This window comes from Ovis aries, chromosome 14 (genome assembly GCF_016772045.2).
Source record: "Ovis aries strain OAR_USU_Benz2616 breed Rambouillet chromosome 14, ARS-UI_Ramb_v3.0, whole genome shotgun sequence".
NCBI lineage: Eukaryota > Metazoa > Chordata > Mammalia > Artiodactyla > Bovidae > Ovis > Ovis aries.
In genome coordinates, this window is record NC_056067.1 from 50,013,095 (window position 1) to 50,032,683 (window position 19,589).

Genomic DNA, 19,589 nt, shown 5'->3' on the forward strand with positions numbered 1-19,589 from the left:
ATCTTTACTTCTGTTTTTTAAGATTTCGTGTTCAGTTTCCTTTGTTTAAAGGATCAGTTCAGTTCAGTTTAGTTGCTCAGTCACGTCTGACTCTGCGACCCCATGGATTGCAGCACGCCAGGCCTCCCTGTCCATCACCAACTCCCAGAGTTTACTCACATGAGTCAGTTCTTCACATCAGGTGGCCAAAGTATTGGAGTTTCAGCTTTAGCATTAGTCCTTCAAATGAATAGTCAGGACTGATTTCCTTTAGGATGGACTGGTTGGATCTCCAGTTGCAGTCCAAGGGACTCTCAAGAGTCTTCTCCAACACCACAGTTTAAAAGCATCAGTTGTTCAGCCCTCAGCTTTCTTTATAGTCCAACTCTCACATCCATACATGACTACTGGAAAAACCATAGCCTTGACTAAATGGACCTTTGTTGGCAAAGTAATGTCTCTGCTTTTTAATATGCTGTCTAGGTTGGTCATAACTTTTCTTCCAAGGAGCAAGCATCTTTTAATTTCATGGCTGCAGTCAGTGATTTTGGAGCCCCCCAAAATAAAGTTTGTCACTGTTTCCCCATCTGTTTCCCATGAAGTGATGGCATCACTTTAAAAGATTCAGAGCGAAGGGTTAAGAAGGGGTGTGAAAAATCAGTGACCTGTAGGGGAACTAGTAGGGAGGACATTGGTGTCAGAGCTTGAGTTCTCAGTATTCACAAAACAGGACCAGATGACCTTCCAGGTGGAAAGAACAGTATAGCTCACTTCAGCAAACCATAAGGAGTGAAATACTTGGTGCCTCGGGGACAGCACAGAGAGGTGTGAGAGGTGAGGCTGTGAAAACACAGACTTTGAACAGTGCCAAGCTAGGACTTTGGGTCCTTAGGCCCTAGAGTGGCACCTGGAGACATTTCAGCAGAAGTGACACCGTTACGCTTGCCTCGTTGACTGTTGGCTCTGTTGAGCCGGATTTGTCAGTTGAGGGTACTGGTTTCCGTACAGGGAGGTAAGTTCCTGTAGTTGAAGCTGGTGGACATAAGAAAGGTTAGCCCCTGCTATGTTCAGTTCCACAACAGAGGAAAAGTGACCTGGGCGATTCTTGCTCAGGTGAGAAGATACGGGAGGGATCATACTGCAGGAGTTGAGGCAGGATTTAGTCCAGCAGATGTCTGCGTGTCTGCCCTGCATGATCTCTACCTTTATGGGCACTTAGAGACACAAAGGACCATGTGGAACTATGCCCTGTGACCACTGAGGAGGGTGGCGAGGAGGCTCCTTGGGGGAAGGGGGCTTTCACAGCTGCTCAAAGGCAAGTCCCAAGGTGGTCTCTGCATGTAGGAGGGGAAGGAATACCACTCAGCCTTTGCTCCTGCCTACTTACGACCACAAATTTTGAGTCTTCCTTAATTATTAACCTTTGCCCTGCAGCTGAAGTGATCTTTGTGAAACACAGTTTTGACCAGGCAATTCTGCTCTTAGGAACAAGTCAGGGGCTCTGCTCTGCTGCCATCAGCAGGAATCTAAACTCCTTCCCCACCCCCACGCTTCAGTCCAGAGCAGTGTCTGGCATCTGGGAGTGAGACCACCCACTCGTGCTCTCACCGTAGGAAATACATTAACCTGTTTAGTCCTTAGCACAACTCTGCTATATTGCGGAATCTTTTTTGATAAGGAAATAGGATGTAGTAAATGATAGAACTGAAGCCATCTACCTTCCAAAACAGGATCTTGACACTACACCTCAGCTGATCAGTAAGGACTCAGTGAATCGTTGAATTAATGAATATGCTCCCTTCCAGCTGCCGGCTGTACCTGAAGTTAACCACCTCCCAGTTCTTTATGCTTCAGCCAGTCTGACCTTGTGTCCTCTCACTGCCAGATTTGTACATAAGCACTTCTCTTAAGGACTGTCTTCTCTCACCCCAAACTTGGCTTGTTCCCATTTATTGTTCAGGACTTGGCTTACAGGGTCCTCCTCAGAGAATCTTGATTCTGCGTGGGTGTTCTCAATGAATTAGAATAATGTCCTTGTCTGGTTTCCCACTAGGCTCTGAACTCTTGTCAGGCTCAGATGACTAGAATATGCATCAAGAAGAGCAGGAACTCGGGGAGCGTGTGTTGAACATATAAATGGATGCACTTGTGGAGCCAGGCTTGACTTAACAGGCCCTGCTATGAATTTCTTTCCATCCATTATCTTGTGGGAGTTGAGAATGGACAGGACAGCTTCCTCTCCATCTCAGGCTAGGCACAAGACTCAAATACTTGGAACTTCCTAAAATTACACACTTCACATCCACTTCTGGGTTATGGCCAAAGAGGGCCTTGGGCTGTATATGGTCTGAGCCATTCCTTGGGGCTGGCGAGCACGTCTATATGTTGAGGAGGGCTGCACTTGAATCTGGGGCGCAAGCTATTTCCATCCCTTACATCTGCTCCCTGACTTCTGGTTCCTCGTACCTTACACAGAGCATTGGAACTTAGCTTTCTTTGACTTTTTTCCCGTAGGACTTTGAATGTGGAAATGACGTGGAACTTTCCTTCACCAAAAATGGGAAGTGGATGGGCATTGCCTTCCGAATCCAGAAGGAAGCCTTAGGGGGTCAGGCCCTCTATCCTCACGTCCTGGTGAAGAACTGTGCGGTGGAGTTCAACTTCGGGCAGCGGGCAGAGCCCTACTGTTCTGTCCTCCCAGGCTTCACCTTCATCCAGCACCTCCCCCTGAGTGAGCGCATCCGGGGTACCGTCGGACCAAAGAGCAAGGCAGAGTGTGAGGTGAGGGGCCTGGAAGCCTGCCTGGGTGGCCACCTCTGCAGAGCCACACTGCTGCCTAGACAGGAGGCCTGCCTGCAGCTGAGTGTGGAGGAGCGTCCTAGTTTCGGGGAGAGTGAGGGGTATGGGCGTGGCTTAGGCCAAAGAGGGCTGGACTGTCATAACTAAATACCAGAAAGATCCCAGAAGTTGCCACACTGTTTCTTGAGTGAGGTCAGAATCTTGAGAAAGGAGGCCTTCTAGCAGAAAAAAGGTGCAAAGGCACTTTGGTGACAAGGTTCTTAAAGGAGGTTGTGTGGCTCCACGCTCCTGCCCAAGCCTGTCTGAGAACAAAAATGGTACCTGGGCTTGGAGCTGATTTGGCTGCAAAAGCTGTACTCTGGTCTTGATTCTCAATTTTTGTTTTTCTGGTGCATAAGTGATTTTGAGTTTATTCTAGAAAATTAAGAAATATAAAGGAGAGTTTCCTGTAATTCCACCATCTACAAATGTTTCCTTTTAAGAGTTTTGAAGTTTATCCTATGCTTTTTTTCTATATTAGGTACCAGTTATACACACATTTTATTGTTGAGATCTTACAGTATAAGTAAGCATTTTGATACCCTACCCTTAACAGTTTTTGGTGAGCTTTTATCTTAACCACATGAACACCTCTTTGAAATTTGTTGTTAGTAGCCTCAAACTATTTTCCTCCTCTTACGCATTTTACTTGCATCCAATGTTTGCCAAATTTTAAAGGTACTAACTAGAAATGGTGCTTGTCCTTGCACATACAATCTGTCCCCATCTGAGACTCCAGGAATGTTGTACCATTACTTGTGCCTATTCCATGGGCCTTTCCCTGTCAGACGCCCCTGGATCTTGCGTAAACAGAAATGTTAATATTCATGATAACAGCAGGCCCTCTGCTGAAAGTCTCACAACCCTCATTTCTTTCACTCGCAACAGCAAAACTGTGAGGTAGACACTGTTACTGCTTCCATTTCCCAGAGGTGGCTGTGAGGTTTAGGGTCACCCTCATGGGCCTCAGCGAGTGGTGATGCCAGGCTGCACACACTGTTCACAGCGCCCCTCTTGGTCCTATTCTCGTAGATTCTAATGATGGTGGGCCTGCCCGCTGCTGGCAAAACCACGTGGGCCATCAAACACGCAGCCTCCAACCCCTCCAAGAAGTACAACATCCTGGGTACCAATGCCATCATGGATAAGATGCGGGTAAGCGCAGCCCCTCTTTACCCCCGCCCCCCCCCCAACTGCCTGCTGCCTAGCAAACAGGACCCCCACCCACCCCTCTCCACTCTCTGCCCGCAGGTAATGGGCCTACGCCGGCAGCGAAACTACGCCGGCCGCTGGGACGTCCTGATCCAGCAGGCCACTCAGTGCCTCAACCGTCTCATCCAGATTGCTGCCCGCAAGAAGCGCAACTATATCCTAGATCAGGTACTTCCTGGTGACCATCGTCCCCTAGGAGAGGGAACGGGCCTTTTGGGTACCTGGAAAGTCCTCTCTGGTTCTTTTTTTTCCCCTTAATACTCTTGGCCTACAGTATTGGTCAGAGGTCAGCTATACATGATAGCACAGTCCCAGACTCTTAACTTTCTGAGTCCAGTCTGCCGGGGGGTCAGTGGGCAGCAATCCAGACCTGGCTCAAGCCCACAGCAGCCCAAAAGAACATCGTCAGGTGAGAGCAATTGTGTGAAATGGAAAGGCTTAGATTTCTGAGCCAAACAGACCTGGGCTTGAGTCCCAGCTCTGCCACTCGCTAGCTGCATGCCTGTGGGCAGCGGCCTTTATCCTTTGACTATTAAGTCTCCTGATCTGGAAAACAGCTCAAAATGGTGCCCACACAGCTAACATGGAGACTGGCATGTGGTAGCTGGAGGTTGTTAATCTACAGAACGGGTCTGTCCCAGCCTCTCTCAGCATGTTTTTATGACCGTCAGGTACATGTATATGTCGTGTGTTCTCTGCCTGCATTTCAGTGAAGACCAGGGTTCTTCACATTAAAAGTATGACCGACCCAAACGGTTAACGTTCCTTGTTAGTACCCCATGAGACATCATCCTTGTCGTTTGTCCTGAAGGCTTTCTCAAGTAGCAGGTTTTGTATACGTGTGCAGATATATAAACTAAGTAGCAGCGCTGATCCAGCAGCCCTAACTAGAGTGCCTTCCATGAGTGTGGCCCTGTCCCAGCCCTGATCAGAAAGTGGTTAAAAAGAGTTCCTAGTGGTCCAGTGATTAGGACTCTGCACTCCCACTGCAGGAGGCCCCTGGGTTCAATTCCTGATAGAGGAACTAAGATCCCACAAGCCATGTGGAGCAGCAATAGATAGATGGATCCATTATTCACCCAACTAACTCACAACCTTTTAGAAAGAAAAGAAAGAAAGGTGGTTGGAAACTTCAAGGGATCAAAGTACTTCTGCACAGGAGAGAGCATCTTACAGAAAACAAGCCAGAGCTTCTGGGTTGGTGAATAGTGGAGATTCGGGGAGGGTGGCACGTTCCACATAGCTTGCCCTTTGCGTCTTTTCCATCAGGTTGTTCCTGCATTATATCCTTTTATAATACGCTGGTAATCTAGTGTTCAAAGTTGAAACATTGATTCCTTAATATCCAACCTTTGAAAGGAATACACAGAACTGAAGACAAAAATAAAAGACTACTAGTTGGTGATGGTTCTTCATGACAGATAAACAGTCTTGCCAGTTAGATACTGAGAGTGGAACCTGGGTTGCTGATGAAACAGTTATGCTAGGAAACTGAAAGTCGGCCAGGCCTGCAGGACTGTTGCCACTCTTCTGTCGTGGGGAGGGGTACAAGATTTATACTGGGCTCTGCTTTTCTGGAAGGTGGACATGTAAAAGGCCTACTTTTTAATTTTCTTGTAAGGTGGGTGTGTTTTTTTTTTTCTTGAGTTCTTTTTTGGCCACACTGTGCATCATGGGCGGGGGAGGGTCTTAGTTCCCCGAGCAGGGGAACACACACACACAGTGGAAATGTGGAGTCTCAACCACTGGACCACCAAGGAGTTCCCTGGAAAGGTGTACTTTTGTCTAGTGACCGATGCTGCAACCCTGGGATTAAGCCCTAAAGACTGACATTTGGGAAGACAGATATGATCCCATAATACTAAATTTTGATACAACAACTAATGGGGCTGATATTTAGACTGCATTTATGGGGGAGGGGTGGTTGGGCACAGGGTAGTCCAAGAGCCACTCAGGGTTGCTGTCCTAGCCCAGCCCCATCAATAATGTGTACAGCCAGCCTTCTTCTCCTTTGAAGACTTTGTATAAATTAACCCTGGCCTCACCTTGCCCCATTTCTTGTCAGGGCATTTTGGAATTGTAGTCCATACCTTGAGAATTATTTTTTTGGATACCACAAGTATTCCCTGCCTCCCTTTTCTCAGTTTGCTAGTTAAATCAGCTGTGAAACCCATTTCACATATAGGGCCTGGTGGAGAATGTTTATAATTCTAGGGGTAAATTGTCTTAACATCTCCGTCCAACATTGCAAAATGGGCTTTCTCTGAAGGTCAGGCCCCCAGCCCCTCAGCCAGGCACAGAACTGCTGAGCGCTGTAAAGACTCACTGTTGGCCCTCTCAGCTTGTGTCAACTAGCTCAGGACAGGGTCCAGGGCTTTTCCAGGTGCCCCTGTGGTCTCCAGGGCTGCTGGCTTCCTGGTGAAGGAACATGCAGGTCAGGCCAAGTGCTCCAGGCCAACAGCAAGGCAACGGAACGCAAACTCTGAAGGTGGGGTGGGATGGGGAGGAGGGTTCTCTGGCTAACCGCAGATTGGAGGATTGACTTGGGGCCCCAAACCAGAGGTTACTGAGGCCTGAAAAGAGGTCTGAAGCCAGTGGTTTGACCTGTTTTGGCTTAAACATCAAAAAGGGTGTACCAGAAAAGCCTATGTGGGTAGATGTGTGTGTAGAAGATTCAGAGCAGGCCCTAGGCCAGACCCTGGCATTTCCTCCCCCACCAGCCTTGGCAGTGAGGGGTAGGTCAATGTGCAGCTGACTCCTCAGTTAGATGGGGTTCCCAGAGCCAGGATTGGAGCTGCAGGCAGAGTCCCTGCAGCTCCTGGATCTCAGCCCAGCACTGTCTTTTTCCTTCTCTGGTTTTTCCTGAGTGGTCTGACCTCCCCACATTTGGCTTTTCTGGGTTTCCTGTTACCTAGTTTGACCCCAGAAATGCCCCTTCTTGAGAGGGGAGTGTGCCTGCAGAAGCCAGGAAAGGCCAGGTTTCAAGGTGGGGGGTGTCTTTTGCCTTCGTTCCGTGGTGACCTGAGTGTCCTCTTCAGATCCTGTGAGTGTTAGAGCTGTGGAACAGCTGAGGAGAAAAAGCAGCAGTAGGCCACATTGCTTCAAATGGCTCTTTTAGGTGCCAGTGGGAATCCTCTGGAATGGGAGACTGCCTGGACTGTCCCTGGCCTACCAGATGCAGAGCAGGAGCTGGCCTCAGTGAGGCAGCAGACCTGCCCTCCTGGAGGCTTCTGAGAAGGCCCCTCAGGGCCATAAGTGAGGGCCCAGGCCACTCCCAGAGTGGAGGTCTGAGGCTAGGAGTTTTCTTAGGAATCCAGCAGCCCAGAGCCAGGCCAGGCAAATGACCAGAGGCTACGATATGACAGCATCATTAACCTTGCCTCAGCTCGAGGTGGTTGTACTGCTTGGCATCCATGTGGGCACGTACCATGCCTTTGCCTGAAACAGACCGAGGGCTACTGTGGGGACCCAGAGTAAACTGCCTCTTGTGGACAGGCATTGGAGAAGAGGGTGTTTCTTCTGTCCTCCCCAGCCCCAGAACCTCAGCCCATTCCATTGTTGACACTCTTGCCAGTTCTGTGTCTGCACATGTGGTTCATTCTACTGGGTTTACCTCATGCTGAGCCCAGAGTGAACTCTTCGGTCAACAGCTTTAACCTTGCTTCTGTGGGATTCACGCATGTTTCTCCTGCTGCCAGCCTGACCTTGTTGAGTTATGGAAGAGGGACAGTTGACAGGAAGCAGTGTCTCTTAGAGATTTCAGGCTGTGAGCAGCTTGCTGTGTCCCCTCCTGCCTGCCCCAGACTGCCACACACCACAACTACCGCGGCAGCTGCTCGGAGAAACCCAACCCCTGTCCTTTGGCCCATATCACAGAGGAAGGGGAGTAGCCAGGAGGCAGGGAACACAGACAGCCCCAGACCTCCTTCGAGTCAGCATCTTCAAGCAGGGTGGGACTGAGAGGAGCAGGAATGAGGCAGCAGGAGCCCACACAGCTGGAAAAGCTGACCTAGCTGTTGTGTTGGTCTCCTAGCAACAGCCACCAGCAGCCCCCAGTGACCACAGCAGTGCTGGGCCAGCCCAGGGGCTCTGACCTCACTGTGTTTGCTGTGGCAACAGCCACCAACAGCTAACTCCCTTCCCTCTAGGAAAGCCAAGTATTTGCATTTTTGCTGGTGTGGCTTAGATGCTATTCTTCCTTTCCCCAAGCCAAGGAGTGAGGGGAGGGAGGTGCAGTCTCTAAATCGTCACCATGAGGGTTCTCAGCACCTCAGCTCTGAAGTATCTGAGGAGCCATCCCTTGGTGTCTAGCCACTTCCCAGGATAGAGGCCAGCTGTTGAGGAGTTCCGTCTGCTCTTCCCCATACTTCCCATCAAGAAGCTATGGGGACTGGTCCCTCTGGACAGCAATGCTTCTCCTCTCTGTCTTCTCATCAGGACATGGACAGGGCGGGTCTGCTTCATAGAAAACCCCCAAGAGGCATTTATCCACGTCCTTGAGGTTCAGAGGAATCAGATAGGATCACTGATCATTTCTTATGGGCAAGCAAACAGTGGAATGAGTTGTCCACTGTTCATCAGTTGTCCACAGAATGTCTGGGGCCACACTCACTCCTGGCTCATCTGGGTTGTGTGCCAGGAGGAAGCTTCTTTATTTAGCTGGAAATCAAATTCTATCTTCCTATGACCAGATGCCACCTGATTCGCTTCTAGGAATGGAGCCTGGGAAGAGCAGCGAGGAGAAGGACTTGACTTTTCCTTTGTAACCAGTGTACTTTTTCACCGTTTGTGTGGCTAAAGGCACAGATGACTGCATGTGTATGCCTTCACCTCCACCCCCAATGAAGGTTGAGACATTTTCCCTGGGAAACAAGGAAGACCCTCTAACTGCTGTGTGTGTCAGAGCCACGGGGTCGAGTTGGTTTAGAGAATACCCACTGACCAGATCTCCCAACAGGTGTGCACTGCGGTCCCTGGCCTCTGGCTGACCCACATCCCAGCTTCTGTTCCTCGTGTTTTTGGAATAGGCTCTCTTGTGTTTCATCTTCTCCTCAAACTTAACTTTCCCTGATGCTCCCTACTGGGAAGCCTCTCCCAGGACACCGTCAGTCCTGCTGGCCCCAATTTCAGACTTCTTTCCCTGCCAGACATTTCCACATCTGCAAATCCCCACCAGAGCCAGGGGGAGGGTGGTAGGATCTCCGTCTTTCAGATGCAGAAATTTGAGACTCAGACTAATTAGGTGGCTTGTCTACATCCTCACAAATAGAGGGCACAGCTGCGATTTCAACCTCGAGCCTCTTCCCCAGAGTCTAGATTTCTACGCTGACTTTGTCCTCCTGATGGGAATCACCGTAGCTGGACTTTCACCTGGTCCAGGTTGCTTGAACTCAGCCATACCGTGAGAAGAGCCAGTGCAGCCATCCAGTGATGGCCACCAGCCATCAGCCATCTCACCAACCATGACCTCTGTTTGCTGAGTGTCGGCTGTGAGCCAGACCCTGGACTAAGCAAGGGCTTTACTCGCCTGAGCTCCTTCAGTCTTTGTAGTGACCATATGACTTTCCTCTTATTTCCCCCTTTCAGGGTTTGAGACTTAGTAGATAGACTGAGGCTCTGAGAGGAAGTCACTCACTCCGGGCCCTGTGGTGTGACTTAACCAGGTCACCTTAGATCTGGGGTGTGCGAAGCCTCTGCCCTGCACCACTGGTCTCTCTCTGGGCAGCTTCCATCCTGGAGGCCACAACGGAGCCCCTACTCCAGGGATCCCTCACACATGGTCAGTTGCTTTGTGGCCCTTTTTCCGGTCAGTCTTCACCAAGTCCAGGAGAGAGGCTTTTCTCCCGCATTTCATGGATGAAGCAACAACACGGACTGGCTGTGGTGAGCGAGTAGCCACACTGGAACTCGATGCTGGGCTTTTTCCACCCCACTAGGCTGCATCTTCAAAACATAATATTTGTTTGTCTGTTGGTACATGCAGGCCTCTTTACAGATTTGTTCCCCGCTGTGGCTTCTCCCCTGATTACCTTTCAGGGCCACTGAAAGTTGTTTAAATGCAGCATTCCTTATCACTCCAGTTCTTTTGTGTGTCAGAATGTGAAAAGGACACCCGTATGTGTGTCTGGGCTCCACTTCAGAGACGGGGGTTGAGGAAGACCCCTGTAGGGGGGTTCCAGCTGCTGTCTTTTTCAGTCGTGTCCAAGTGATTCAGGTGCATAGGCTGAGTCCTTGGACCACTGGGGTTTGATAGATCTGGGCCCCAGTCCCAAAGGGCCCAGCACGCGGGAGGTACGCAGTGAATGGGAGCTGTTGTGCTCTCAGTCAGGTGTGTCCTAGAGTATCACTCTCTGCCAGCACCAGGCCAGGATGCACCTAACCATCTAGAAGAAGCAAAGAGGAAGTTACTAGCAAAACTGCACTTCCAAACAGCACAAGCTGTTGGCTTGCCAAGCACCCTAATTTAGAAGCCTGTGGGTGCAGCTGGTGTTTCAGAGCAGGACTAAGGGGATAGAATAAACAGTGTTGATGAAAATGATCTACACAGCTGTCAAAGGGACTGGTTAATCATGGCATCTGTTCTACAAATAATAAAGGAGAACACCAGGGAATTCCCTGGCGGTCAATGGTTAGGACTTGGCATTTTTGGTTCCTAGGGCCAGGGTTCAGTCCCTGGTTGGAGAACTAAGATCATGCAAGCTGCACAGCGTGGCCAAAAAAAGGGAGAGCACCAGCACAGAAAAATGATAAATGTTGAGTGAAAAAAAGGCTTCCAAAGAGTGTGTGTTGTTTGATTCCATTGGTTTTAAGACTCACACAGATACTTCTAAAAATACATAAGAAATTCAATGCAGGTTTTATCTCTGGGAAGTAGGAACAGCAGCAGTAGGTGGATGAAGGGCTTCCTACTCTATACACCTTGTACTCTGGATTTTTTTTACAGTAAGCATATGCTACTTTTAGAATAGGGGCCAAGAGAGCTGTAATGTACAATACCAAGAACAAATAGGATTAAAAAGCAAAGCTCAGACATTAGGAATCTCCTGTCCTGTGACTGTCAGCAGCCACTTTCCCAAGTCACTTCGTTTTCTGAGGGTAGATTGAAGAATCTTAGAAGTGAAGAAGGAGCAGTTTCCTGAGTTTCTCTGCTTAGGAGAACTGGTATCCTTTTCTCACTCCTTGGCCCACATAATACCCTGCAGAGGAAAAACCGACTTGTAATGTGCCACCTCTTGCCTCTTCTGATACCTACCCCTAGACAAATGTTTATGGGTCAGCCCAGAGACGAAAAATGAGACCATTTGAAGGCTTCCAGCGCAAAGCCATTGTAATTTGTCCCACTGATGAGGACCTGAAAGACCGAACAATAAAACGAACTGACGAAGAAGGGAAGGATGTCCCAGATCACGCGGTCTTAGAAATGAAAGGTAGGAGATGAGTGATTCCCAGGGGGGCATCATGGCAAGGCCCTTAAGGGGAAAAGTGTCTTACCCCGTTTTTCCCGACCCAGCTGCTTGAGTATTCTTTTTTTGAATTTGTTCTTTCTTTGCTTCTGCTTTGTTCCTTGCCTGTGTAGTACCGCTGTGACTGAAAGAGCCGCCCATACCCCGGTGGGGCAGGCTTTTCAGATTAGATGGGGCCGGGGCAGGGTGTGGGAGACCTGCGTGGCCTTCTGCCCCTGGCACCCACTGGGTGGGCTGGCTGAGCAAGCCTCAGTGAGGCATCTCCATAATAAACAAGGATGGTGATTCTCCTTGACTGGCTTGTTCCTGGGGTATCAAACATCGGTTTGGTAGAATTTAGTCACCTCTTCAGAAAAAGGAGAAGAGGGTCATTGTTAGCCCCTGATTGTTGATTGTAGGCAGAGCTTGGGACCCTCTCTCCTCTGTTGCTCACACTGCGGTCCCCTACTCGTCCTCCCTTCTGGCAGACCAGTGTCCTGGGGGTGAAGGAGACTAACCCTCGGAAGGTGCTGACCGCCTTTCCTCTCCTTCTGGCACCCTCCCTTCCTCCTAGCCAACTTCACGTTGCCTGACGTTGGGGACTTCCTGGACGAGGTGCTGTTCATTGAGCTGCAGCGAGAGGAAGCAGACAAGCTGGTGAGGCAGTACAACGAGGAGGGCCGCAGGGCTGGACCACCACCTGAAAAGCGCTTTGACAACCGCGGCGGGGGTGGCTTCCGGGGCCGCGGGGGTGGCGGTGGTTTCCAGCGCTATGACAACCGAGGTCCCCCAGGGGGCAACCGAGGAGGCTTCCAAAATCGAGGAGGAGGCAGCGGTGGAGGAGGCAACTACCGAGGAGGTGAGACATCTCACACTGAACTCTCCTGCTTGTGGTTCCGGGGTCAGGGTTGACTGTTTCCTCAGTCAGCAGATGACATTTCCTTGGCACCAGCTGTTGGCTGAGCCCTAGTAGAGAACTGAGATAAAGTCTGGGGCCTCAGGGAAACTCCCACTGTCATCTCTTCCCTCCCCACCCCCCACCAGCATTACCCCTGAAGGCCTTGCCCATTTGTGTGTCACATTGCTATTATTTTTGTGAGTCTTTCCTACCCCTCATCTGACCATGAGCTCCTTGAGAAGAAGGGCCAGTCCTGGGTCCCACCTCAGGACCTGGCACAAGGCAAATATTAGGACTGTTTTTGCTTCTAAAACAAATGGAGAAACAGGCTTGGACAGATTAATTTGCTCAATTCACCCAGGTGAATCCATGGTTGGTATTAAGTGACGGATCCAAAGCCCAAGTGTCAGTCCAGAAGGATGCTGGGTTGAATGGGAAACCCCCGGGGTACAGTGAGCTCCAGTGATTCAGCCTGCAGAGGAGCAGGGCTCAGGAAAGACCCCCAGAAGTGCTAATGCCTAAGCTAAGGTTCTGAAGCCACCAGGAGTGGGCTGGGGAAAGGATTCCGGGCCAAAGACTTGGGGAGAGGCTGGCTCATTAGGCCAAGCACTTAGATGTTGGAGACAGTAGAAACCAAGACGGCTCTGGTTCCAGGCCCAGAGTCCAATGGGCAGGACAAACCTGTCAGCAGGCCTTGATGACTGGGCTCTCCCAGGGCTCTGGGGGAGGCCAGAGGGGGTGCTTGACTTGTTCACTGGACCTGCTCTGTGCATGGTCACGCTGGAGCCACAGCAGTCCCCAAGACAGCCTGATGCCTGAGGGTCTTAACCAGTCAGAACAGTGGGGCCTCTTACCTGCTTCTCCAATGCAGGTTTCAACCGCAGTGGAGGTGGTGGCTACAACCAGAACCGCTGGGGTAACAACAACCGGGACAACAACAACTCCAACAACCGAGGCAGCTACAACCGGGCTCCCCAGCAACAGCCTCCGCCACAGCAGCCACCGCCACCACAGCCGCCGCCACAGCAGCCTCCACCGCCACCCACCTACAGCCCTGCTAGGAACCCCCCAGGGGCCAGCAGCTACAACAAGAACAGCAACATCCCCGGCACGAGCGCCAATACCAGCACCCCTCCTGTCAGCAGCTACAGCCCTCCACAGGTGAGAGGATGAGCGTGTGTGTGGGGGGGGGGGGTGTGTATACAGGTGAGAGGAGGTGGGGCCACAGGTCCTCACTCTTGGCGCCAGCCCTGCCCTTTCTCCCTTTGTCGCCCGTGCTTTCAGCTGGAACAGACCCTAGATACTCCCAGATCCTTCCAGACTCAGAGTAAATGGGGAACCTACCTGTTCTGTCACCCTCAGGGCCGACTGTTGTCATGAGCAAGTGCATTTCTCTTGGCTGTATTGTCATTGGCCTCACTGAATTCCCAAGAGAGCACTGCATTGGAGTTACCTCTTGCCCAGACTAGAAGGGGTGACCCCTTCGTCTTTAGGATGTGGAGACAGACCCTGAGGTTGGTGAGGACTGGACCTCTGCCCTCAGAGCTTCACTGCTAAGCAGTTTCCAGGCTCAGCTCAAGTTCTCAGCTCTGGTGTGCACGGGCCCTGTAACCAGTGGTCCCTGTTTACTGTGAGCCTTCCACTCGCCAGGCCTGGAGGCAGCTGCCAGGGGATACAGGTGCATGGTCTAGTCCCAGTCTAACCAGAATATTTCCTAGAACAGGAGCTGGGCAGATGCAAATTCAAACCCCAGCCTTACAACCTTCTGGTTTTGTGACCTTGGACAAACAGCTTTACCTCTCAGAACCTTGTTTTCCTCATAAAGGCCTAGAATTGTTAGTAGAACTCACTTCAAAGGTTTGCTGTGAGGGAAAGATAACGTTATAGCTTTGCAGGCAAGGCTCTGGAAATAGGCGGACCTAGAGGCAAGTCACGACTTTTTGCCCGTGTGACTTGGGCCCTGTTGATTTCACCTCCCTGGCCTCCCCTTCTTTCTCTATAAAACAAAGCCAATGGAACCTATCTCAGAGAGTTGATCAGGGGTCAGATGAGTTAAGGATACAGCCTGGACATGGGGAGCATTTAGAAATTGCCACTGCTGTTTTCCTTAGCTGGTCTTGCTGTAACAAATGCCACTGTTTATTGTGCTCAATGGAGTGTGCACATAAGCTTACTGAATACGTAATGCAGTCCAAAGGGGTAGTCCTGTTGTAATTCTCATTTTACAGGGGCAGGGGGTGGGGAAACACCTAGGTTTTCAAGAGATGCTGTGTGCCTTGTTCCCGAGGGTCTCAGGCCTGGGATTAGAGTCCAGGATAGAGCTCTGCATCCTCCCCTGTCCTGCCAGGTCACAGAGCTGACCCACCCCCTTCTTAGCCCACGAACAACCTCCCCTGGTGACATTCCTTTGTGGGCCCACTGCTTACAAAGGCCCTTCCTCCATCCCAGCTGAGCTGGCTATTTCACAGAGACCTGGTTTTTCTTTCCCTTCCACTTTCCAGCCGAGTTATAGCCAGCCACCTCCCTACAACCAGGGAGGGTACAGCCAGGGCTACACAGCCCCTCCGCCTCCGCCTCCGCCACCACCTGCCTACAACTATGGGAGCTACGGCGGCTACAATCCAGCCCCTTACACCCCACCACCGCCCCCCGCAGCACAGACCTACCCTCAGCCCAGCTATAACCAGTATCAACAGGTAAGTGCCAGAAACAGGGAAGGTAAAATGGGGCCCCACACGGATGTGTATTCCCAGACTCATGTCCTTGCTTATCCCTAAAAGATGGTATCCATCTAGTATAGCCATTCCATTTGGTGACCACTGCCACACTGGCTGCTGAGTGTAGGAACTGCCATTCTAGTTCCTCTCCCCAGTGCAGCAAGCAGAGGGGGCCGCAAACCCTGCTTCAGCACCATGGCCAGTGTCCATTCTGATTGGTTGTTGCTAGGCCCCTGTACCTATTTTTGAGTATTTTGGTTGTGGTGTAACACCCACATCTAGCTACACTTGAAAGGGCAGTAGGTTGGCAAGCCAGGAGACCTGGGCTTCAGTCTCGAACTGCCCACCCATACCATCTCGGGTCATTCACTTGTCCTCCCAAGGTACCTTGGTTTCTCTGTCAAGAGACCTATGTGTTGACTGTCATCACTGTACCATGGTCGGGGGGTGGTCGGGAGGAGCCAGATGTGGGTCTGAATGAACATGTGGCGTTCTTGGTTTCTCTCTCCCCAGTACGCCCAGCAGTGGAACCAGTACTATCAGAACCAGGGCCAGTGGCCGCCGTACTACGGGAACTATGACTACGGGAGCTACTCCGGGAACACACAGGGGGGCACAAGCGCACAGTAGCCACGTGCCCTGGAGGCCCCTGCCGGCTTCCTCCACCAGCGCCCGCCTCAGTCCTCCTCATCCATCCCTCCCGGGTCCCGTGGTGCTGGGGGATGGGTCCTCCCAGGCTGCCTCCCCTCTGAGGGGCTCTTCCCCCACACAGGGCCGGGCATTTCCTCTGGATTCCAACAGGCAACAATGACCTTTTATTTTCTGTTCGTCCCCCTACCCTCCTCTTCCTCCATTCCTCCTTTTTGACTAAAGACCCCCCTGTCCCTTGGCCTTGGTCGTACAGTGAGGCTACAGGGCTGAGGGGAGGGCCCCTTCCTGTCCTCTCCTCCCAGCCCTGCTCTAGGCCCTCAGCTTCTCAGACTCTCATGCAGTTGGTTGTAAATTCTTCCAGGAGCTGTTTTACTGTCTACTTTTCAGGATTTAAAAAAAAAATCAAAAACTTAAAAAAACACAAGTTTTAAAAAACAAAATGCAGAGGGAGGAAGCAGTGACAGATATTTTTTTGGTAATTATGCTTTTTTTTTTTTTTTTTTTTAATTTTTAGAACTTGTCCGTTTTTACTGTGGGTCAGCTGTTGATATTTCATCAGGATAACCATTTCTTTGCTGAGTTCAGGTGACAGAGGAAGAGCCACACCCTCAAAACACACACAAAACAAAACCACAGAATCATCTTTAACCTAACTTTTTATACAATGTCTCAGTTTCCCGTAACTTTGCACACAAGCTTCTGTGTTGAGTTGAATTGTACCTGCTTTTTGTATTTGGAGAGAGTGTGACTATTGAACTTGAAACCTTTTATTCCGGGCGTCTTGGTAGTTTCTCGTGGGATTAAGGGGGTAAGAGGGAAGAAGGGAGTTGGGGGGCTCCTACCCTTCAGAACATGAAGTTTCTCCCACTGCTCCTCTCCAGAGGTCTCCCAGTGCCAGACCTAAAGGTTTTTCCTACAGTGATCCTCTGATTATTTTTACTCCCCCTTGACCCATATGTTTTAACAGAACTTTTAACAAACTGCACTTATTAAGAAATGTGTTTGCCCTGTTTTGTTTTTGTTTTTGTTTTGTTTTCAATAAATGACATGGCACCTCCTAGCAGGAAGGAAGCAGGGTTTCAACGCTGAAGTGTTACTGCAGTTGGCCTTTACTTGGGGTGGGGGCCTTTACAAGGGGACATTATTTACTCATTAAATACTTACTGTGGGATTTGTGTTCCAGTTCGGTCGCTCAGTCGTATCCGACTCTGCGACCCCATGAATCGCAGCATGCCAGGCCTCCCTGTCCATCACCAGCTCCTGGAGTCTACCCAAACCCATGTCCACTGAGTGGGTGATGCCATCCAACCATCTCATCCTGCCCTCAATCTTTCCCAGCATCAGAGTCTTTTCAAATGAGTCAGCTCTTTGCATCAGGTGGCCAAAGTATTAGAGTTTCAGCTTCAACATCAGTCCCTCCAGTGAACACCCAGGACTGATCTCCTTTAGGATGGACTGTGGGATTTGTGTGCCTTTCCACATTTTTGGTGCTGGGTGTGCCCCCTTAAACCTGGGGCCCTCAGTTTAAAATCCACTAGTTCACTTTTAAAGTGGTTCTCTGGTTTCTGCCCCTTTCAGTCCATCCACCCAAGCCCCTCCCAGAATTTGTGAATAGAAAGGATGTAACAGGTCCCTCAGCAGAGAGCAAGGTAGGGCCAGTGTTTGGGAACTAGGGCTGGGCTGTTGGGGTCACCCCTGGGTGTGACTGCCCATCTACATTAGGTCTTGCCTGGGTGCTAGACTTAAGATGGTTCCTGACTGCTCCTGGATCCAGGCTAGTGGGGTTCCAGGATCTAATGTATCCAGCTAGTAAGTGTCAGTTTTTGCTCTGTTCTTATCCACCCACTCTGGACAGTGTTAAGACCACAGCATGAGCAAAGGTGGTCTTGGACCCTGCTCTCAAGGGGCTCCCAGTCCAGAAGTGACACAGACCTCTCATGGAATGGTGACAGGGTCAAGATCAGCTGTGAGTGCGTGGGTTGGGTGCGGGGTGTGGTGAGGGCTTCCTGAAGAAGGGGAAAATTTTCTTCAAGTGGGAATGATCTGGGGTAAAGGATTGCATCCCCACAGCTGTCCTCCTTCCCTGGCAACTTGAGTCATTTCTTCTGGGCATGCTGTGCTCCTGGCCCCTTGTGAGGGACAAGGCTGGAATGCAGGAGGAGCCAGTTCAGCCCTACCTCTTCCCTCACAGAACTATCTCAGAGCCTTCTGAAGGGGACATGGGCTACAAAAAAAGGGAGGAGGAAGGTTGACTACCTTTGAGGTCAAATGTGAGGTATCTGACATGAGACGGAGCCAAGGTTGATGCCTAAAGGCCACAAGTGATCCTAGAGCGGCCTCCCTGCTGAGAGGGCCTCAGGGCCTCAGGCCCTCTAGCCTGGGAAGTCCCCCTGCTGCAAGCCCATGTGTTGGACAAGAGTGCCCTCTGCTGGCCTCTCTTGGCAACATCTAAGTGTGATCAGTCCCCACCTATTCCAAGCAGCAACTGGGGGGCAAATAGGAAGTTACTCCTCTGCGTTCAGCCATAATATCAGGGTTACTGCATCAGCCTCCTCACAGATCTCGCTGTCCTCCAGTCCATTACCCTGATGCCCTCACCCTCTTCTAGCTCTCCGCAGGATCAAGGAGCTCAAGCTACTTAATTCGGCTTACGTGGCCCACATACTTGGGCCTGGTGACCTCACTGGTTTTATCTTTTGCCACTCCCCTTTCAAACTTCAAATCACTAAGCTGTTTAGGGAGAGCCACAGATCCCTTTTAGGCTCTAAATGCCATGAACTTCTGCCTTGGAAACGCATGTGTATTTGGAACTTTGCATAGATCATGAGAGTCTCCGATCCTTGCAGTCTGGTCAGGGCCAAGTTTGAACTTTCCTACTTCTGGTGGCTCAGATGGAAGCGTCTGCCTGCAATGAGGGAGACCCAGGTTCAGTCTCTGGGTTGGGAAGATCCCCTGGAGAAGGAAATAGCAACTCACTCCAGCACTCTTGCCTACCAGGCTCCTCAGTCCATGGGGTCGCAAAAAGTCAGATATGACTGAGCGACTTTACTTTTCATTTCACTCCTTGACCATACTGAAGTCCTTGCAGCAAACAGAACTATGGATACCTGCCTTCCCTTCTAGGGCTTTGCCTTGCCCACTTCCTACATGAGACCCTTCTCTACCTCCCTCTTACCCTAATTCCTGCTCATCTTTCAGGTCTCAGGGTATCCTTCACTCCCAGAAAGAAACCTTCCTTGGGCCCTCCAGGCTGGGACGGACAGCTCCCTTAGCTGAACCTGTGGGTCCATCAGCCCTGTCCATTTGGTCAGTGGTTTGAATGCCAGTCCTTACCTACCACCTAGGGCAAATTAAGACCAAGGTCTTCTTTCCACACCTGCAGATTCTTCAGGTCCTGGAAACAAAGTGGGACGTTCAGTCTCTGATCTCACCACCAATCGTGCTAACCAGGGACTGGGTGTGATGACAGGCATGCTACAAGACTTAGCAAATATTCTTTGAGGTGGTGAAGAGAATAGACAGGTCTAAACCAGAGCCCAAGCACTCAGAGGTCATGAAGGGTGGTGATTCATCCATTCCCAAATGAAGCATGCTGGGCTCTGGGGTCAGTAGTGCACAGGTTGAACACTGCTTCCCTCCTGAAACCCCACAATTTCGTAGCGGTTCAGGTTGGCGGGGGTGGCCCGGAAGAGCCCATCTGGCCCTGGCGCGCTTTTCCTGCCCGGCTGGAGTGGGCGGGGTCGGGCAGCAGCACGCGTGCGCAGAGGAAGGGCCGCCTTCGTCCCGGAACTTTAGTTCTTGATGCCGTGGAGCACCCGGTCCCAGGAATGTACTCAGCCGGAAGTGGCCTCT

General features: G+C 50.8%; 1 protein-coding gene across 4 annotated transcripts in view; it reads left to right on the top strand.

Moving 5' to 3' along the window:
* Positions 1-16,808, top strand: part of HNRNPUL1 (heterogeneous nuclear ribonucleoprotein U like 1) — a 34,124-nt gene extending 17,316 nt beyond the window's left edge. For all 4 annotated transcript variants that reach the window (XM_027978344.3, XM_027978343.2, XM_027978341.2 and 1 more), the window contains 8 exons: positions 2,494-2,760; positions 3,850-3,972; positions 4,069-4,197; positions 11,288-11,456; positions 12,046-12,330; positions 13,241-13,530; positions 14,871-15,065; positions 15,600-16,808. In XM_027978344.3, coding sequence (XP_027834145.2) covers positions 2,494-2,760; positions 3,850-3,972; positions 4,069-4,197; positions 11,288-11,456; positions 12,046-12,330; positions 13,241-13,530; positions 14,871-15,065; positions 15,600-15,716 — 1,575 coding nt within the window. In that variant the 3' untranslated portion in view covers positions 15,717-16,808. The remainder of the gene's footprint in view (positions 1-2,493; positions 2,761-3,849; positions 3,973-4,068; positions 4,198-11,287; positions 11,457-12,045; positions 12,331-13,240; positions 13,531-14,870; positions 15,066-15,599) is intronic.
* The last annotated feature ends 2,781 nt before the right edge of the window (positions 16,809-19,589 follow it).